The sequence below is a fragment of the Lagopus leucura genome, unplaced genomic scaffold (genome assembly GCF_019238085.1).
Source record: "Lagopus leucura isolate 7727_CA_CO unplaced genomic scaffold, USGS_WTPT01 92-40_obj-0_obj, whole genome shotgun sequence".
In the NCBI taxonomy this organism is placed as follows: domain Eukaryota; kingdom Metazoa; phylum Chordata; class Aves; order Galliformes; family Phasianidae; genus Lagopus; species Lagopus leucura.
In genome coordinates, this window is record NW_024966003.1 from 14082 (window position 1) to 19628 (window position 5547).

At 45.3% G+C, this 5547-nt stretch overlaps 1 protein-coding gene across 1 annotated transcript; it reads left to right on the top strand.

The window, feature by feature from the left end:
• Nucleotides 1-547: 547 nt before the first annotated feature.
• On the top strand, nt 548-4710 carry IGFBP3 (insulin like growth factor binding protein 3; the record flags this gene model as incomplete). The annotated part of the gene is made up of 2 exons (XM_042892901.1): nt 548-923; nt 4471-4710. Coding segments are annotated over exons 1-2 (616 nt in total), but the record flags the coding sequence as incomplete, so codon positions are not given.
• Nucleotides 4711-5547: the final 837 nt, after the last annotated feature.

The window sequence follows — 5547 nt, forward strand, 5'->3', positions numbered from 1 at the left end:
TTTTGCGTTCCTTGTTTTCTCGAGCATTTTTAGACCGAATTCTCTTCAGATCGTCTGGGCTTGCTTTTTAAAGGTTTTTTTTTTTTTTTTTTCCCCTCTTTTTGGCTTTACAAGACTTTTTTTTTTTTTTTTCTTGTGCGTATGGCAAAAAAAAGCTAGCGTCAAGCCCAGTGGTTGAGGCGCTCTGCAGGGGGGCGGGAAAAGTTGCCTTTGTTCCCAACAAGTTATTTTATCGCTAAGGGCCGGCGGCTGAAGAGAGAACGGGTCGGCGCGCGCGCGCCCCGAGCGCAGCCTTCCACCCTCGCCGCGTCGCCGTGCCGCTCGCACTACGGGAGGCCGGGGCCTCGCCGCCCTGCGGCTCTTCCAGGCGGCGCGGGCTGTGAGCGCGATACCGCGCCCCTCCGCTCTCCGAGGCGGCAGGGCCCGCCTTCGGTCGGCGCGGCGCTCCGGGCGAGGAGGGGCGGCCCGGAGCTCCTCGAGCCCCGGTTTCCCCCTCGGCCGGAGCCGCGCGGGGACGCCTTCCGCCGGTCCCCCTCCGCCGGTTGCCATGGTGTCGCGGCCCGGCGTGCTGTGGGCGGTGGCCGCGGCGGCGCTGGCTCTGGCGGGCCGGCGGGTGCTGCCGGCGCCGGTGGTCCGCTGCGAGCCCTGCGACTCGCGGGCGCTGCAGCAGTGCAAGCCGCTGCGGCCTGACTGCGCCGAGCGGGTGCGGGAGCCAGGATGCGGCTGCTGCCTCACCTGCGCCCTGCGCCTGGGGCAGCCCTGCGGTATCTACACCGAGCGCTGCGGCGCCGGCCTCGACTGCCGGCCGCGGCGAGAGGAGGCGCGGCCGCTGCAGGCTCTGCTGGAGGGCCGCGGTCTCTGCACCAACGGCACGGCGGGCGACGAGCTACGGGCCTTCCTGCCGCCGGCACCGCACGCTCCAGGTAAGGGGCTGCTGCTCCGGGCGGGGGCGAGGAAGAACGCCGAGGCTGCGTGCGTGCGTGCGTGCGTGTGCGGCGTCTCGATTGGTTCGCCATGGTTCTTTTTTAAGTTCGAAAGTCATGCACGTACATGAGAAGGGTCGGGCGGCGGGGGAAGGCGAGGCCGGCGCCGTCTGCTGCTTCAGCGGTTCTCGGTGGCCGGGCCGGCGTGGCACGAGCCGTTTAGGTTTTTGTCCCGAAGTTACTTGTTTTCTTAGCTTTTAAGTAGCTCTTCAAAAAAGAAGCGAAGTTGCTCTTCTTAAGCGTAAGGGGAAGGAAGGAGGTGCGCGCTGCCCGCCTGGCTGTGTGAGGCTATCAGGCTGAAGGACCTTCGTACAGAGCTGAAATCCTTGTGATTTGTCACTGGTGTTCCTGGAAAGAGGGTGCGAAAACACTGCAGAGTGTGGGCTGACTCCTGCAGCGTGGCGAACTCGGGGGAACGCTAAGCCTGGGAATAAAATAATGTAGAAAAGAGAACAAGAACGTAGTGAAGTATTTCCCTGAGCCATGGAGGCCGTTATTAAGAACGAAGCATTCTCATAGCGGTGAGAGGACGCTGCTTTTCTCTGAATTGCAAATAAGTCTTTGGTCAAACAAAGCTGTCCCGTGCTTCTTGCAAATGAGACGTTCACAGAGCAGGTTCTGTTTGGCTTGAAGAGGAAGAGACGGTTGGAAAAAGTTCTGTTAACGTGCATATTTAGAAACTTAAGAGACAGGAAGACCTGGGTTTCAGATCAAGAAAGCACAGTCCCTCTCTGCAAGTATTTCATTAAACTGTTTGCTAACCAACAGCAAGTATGTTAATATTTATTTAATAGAAAAAGTGTGTCAGAAGTCTTTCCACCGTTTCCCTTTTTAAAAACTAGGGGTTTTTCTGCTAGGTTACAGGAACTCTTTGACTGGCCTTTCCTTAGCTGAGGAAGTGGCACTGGTGTTTCGGTTAAAAACTGGCTGCTATGAGAGTAAGACATGTATTATTATGATTGCTTATGTGCCTCTGCCAAACTGTGATGCTTTGAGCAAGAGTTCAGAGGTGCTTACTGAAGTTCTAAATATCATGGGAGCATGGAGCAGCTGCCTTTGTCACATGAATGTTTTGACTCTTCATTCTTCACGTGATTTGACAACAGTGGGTTGTCACTACTCCTCAGTACTTGGAACCTGGTGCTGTTTAGTGCAGGGCAGTTCAACAGCCTAGAGGAAACGGGAAAGAGGCCTGATGAAAATACTTCCTTTTTTAATATGAAGTAGGCAGAATGTTGAATTCCTGTTTTGCATTCTTGGCATACAGAAACGTCTTGTTTTGAAATAAGACGTTTTGATTCCTTAAGAAGTGGGAAGTAGATCCCATACAGTTCACATTCAAGGCATGACGATGGAAAACTTGGTTCAAGAAGGAAGCTGAACCTGTATGATGATATCACACACTGTGTCCACCTCGTTGTGGGTGCTGTTCCAATTTCATTGATAAATCCAATGCTAGGGAATTAAGATTCTGAGGTGGTACCCTCTGTCCTGGAGCAGGATCACATCTTACATCTTCTCTGTTATGCATGGCTAGGCCCTGCATTAGGTGCTACGCTTTGATCGGTAGTAGTGATTGCTAGAATTTTGTGGCTGGTGTGTATTATAGGAACTTCTTAACACCATCTAAAGTAGGCTACTACTTTTACAGTTCAGATTTTGGAGCACTAAAGCGATAATTAGTAATGCTTATATGCAAACATTCTAGTCTCTTTTTGAAAGAAAGCAAGTAACTTGAGTAACAGTTTTGTTTCCACTATGCAGGGTGTAGAGGTGATGTGGAACAAGGTCGTGTAGAATAGAGTTAATTGAATACACTGTACAGTTTAAAAAGTGGAATTACGGCTGTTCTAAACTTAAGTGTAAGAAATACCATGATAGTCTGTTGAAACTGTGTGGATAGCCTGGTGGCTATTTGATGTGCAGTAATATAATTTTTGATATAGCTGGTAAACTAATATCTGAATGTAGAAAACCTATTGGGCGTAATATTTGTATGTAGAAGATCTGAATTTATAACATTGCTGAGTCACTTACTGCAGACTTCACTGAGAATGTGGAAAAAAATTCATTTCAAGAAAGAGACGTTCCACTGCCAGAAGTGAGTTCAGATAGTGCTGAGAGTATGATTTAACCATTGCTAGCTAGGAAATCTTGTATTTAAGACTTGAACTTCCTTTCCATTTGTTCTAGGAGCTGGATTTTCTCAGTCAGTTATGTCTTTTGCTGTCAGTGGCTACATTAAAACCCCCAGTACCAAGATGTTGACTCTGATCGCTCCTGCTTGTTTTCCTCCCTGATTCTTGGGTATTGCCAGTGGAACAATACATTAGCACTGGATTTCTTGGTTTGTCTGGTTTTCCAATGAGCCACCAAGTATAATTTTAATATAGGTATTCAGGATGTTTCTTGTGCATCACTTATTATTGCGCAACCCCAATATGATTTCTTTCTTCTTATCGTAGCTGACAAGTATCCATTCTGTAGGGGAAATAGAGCCTTTTACAGTTACGTTGCAAGAGCCTTAAAAGAGAGAAATGCAGTGTAGGCAAATAACTTTATGAGATACAGGAACGCTGAGCTTACGCAATGTTCTGGAAGAATGCATTTCTCCTCTAGCTCCATGGATGATAAAAGTATCATCCAAGAAAAAGTATTTTTGAGGCCTGTATTGAAAGTAGATGTTTATCCTGTGATACCACTACAGAATGAATGGCTTTTTTTTTTCTTGCCCTTGACCCTTAAAAGTATACTTAGTACATCATGAGATATTTTCATTCCTCTCTTACAAAAATCAGAAACACTTTTTCTCCTGTACTGTATGTGGACTAAAGCAAAGAGAAAAATGGCTTTAAAATAATTAACTAGTACTGTCGTGCTCAGCATGGTAGAAACTTTGCAGTGAAGATTTTCTTTTTGTTATTCTACCAGGGGAGATCATTAGTTGCTCTCTATCTAGTAAGTATCCCAGGTTAGATATATTTAAAGTTGTTTAAATCTGCTCTGGATCAGAAGTAGATGATTTGAGCGCTCTACATGTCCCTTGTTGGTTGGGCTGCTAACAGCTCTGACTCGGGGCCAAGTGCTGGCAGCGGTCTGCATGTGGCAGACCTTCCTCCTGCCAGGAAAGGAAACCAGTGAAGAATAAGGACTGAGAAACCTCAGCGTAGTGGTTTGCAAGTAGTTAGAAGTGAAGTGAATATAAATAGTTCTCAAGCGATTAAGAATGCAGCATGTTTTTTAGAGGCATCCAGCACAGGTGTTGGAATGACGTAGTGCCAGGAGGGAAGCCTTTAGTTAGAAAATTCATCACAGTTCTTTACAGTTAGCAGTGGAGATGCTAATGCTTACAGAATATTGAATTGTTTGGTGTTACATTTTTATAAAGAAAAACTAAAATTGTAGATGGTTTCAGTGGTCTGTTGTCCTTCCAGACTCAGCTGATAGTCAATTAACTTTTTCTTCACTGAATTTGTTCTTTTCAAAGGAAATTCTGGTGATTCAGAAGAAGACAGGAGTACCAGTAGCTTAGAAAATCAGGCCATCCCAAACGTGCACAGAGTGCCAGATTCAAATTTGCCTCCACAGCACATCAGAATAGATATCATCAGGAAAGAACAAGCCAAAAATACACAGCGCTATAAAGTGGAATATGATTCACAAAGTACAGATACACTGAATTTCTCTTCGGAATCCAAGCAAGAAACTGAATATGTAAGTAAATTCTGTAAGTGGAAAGACATTTTCCTACTTCCGAACGTGTACCTGTGTGACTGTATCTGCATGTTGTGTTTTAACAAAGTAAACAAGAAAAGTAACCAAAATGGTTATATTTGTTGTACTCATCTAAAGCATTCTGACTGTTTTGCAATACAGCTGTTCAGTCTGCAAATGCAGACAAGCAGCTGACCAAACAGATTATATTCAGAAGACAAAGAGGCCTAATGCCCTGGTGTTTACATTGATATGAATATGTTTTTCACAAAATAAGTTCTTAGTGAAAGTGCTTGTTTCCGCCTGTTTCTGTCAATGGATTCAAGACAGGTTTATTATTGTCACTGTTTGATGAATATGGTTGCAAAAAGCATTATTGGGGGTTGTAATAATGGAAAAAAGGAAGACATTGCATATTCAGTCTCGTGATGTTTTGTTTGCACTCTGTGGAGCATTAGTGTAGTTTGAAGGACATGGTTGTCCAACCTTTTGAGTTGGCTGGGATGCATTGAGCAAAGAGGAATTGCTTTGCGCTGCACATAGAGTATGTAATAAATTTGTGTATGGAAGTTACAAAGCTTATGTGTTAATTAAAAAAGAATAAAAATAAAAAATAGAGGAACAAAGACCTCAAACTAGCAGGGTGTTTGATCATGTTTTTGTGAAACCGGTGCATCAGGCTGGTTTGATGGCAGTGGTTGCCATTCCTAGTGAATTTTCTAAGTGTTCATCAGATTTTTGATGCAATATTACTCTTCCTGTGCTTCATTTTTGACAATAATTTTTCACTAATGTACATACATCCAAAAAGTGATGACACGAATAAGGCATGACTGTGAAGTGAGGGGTA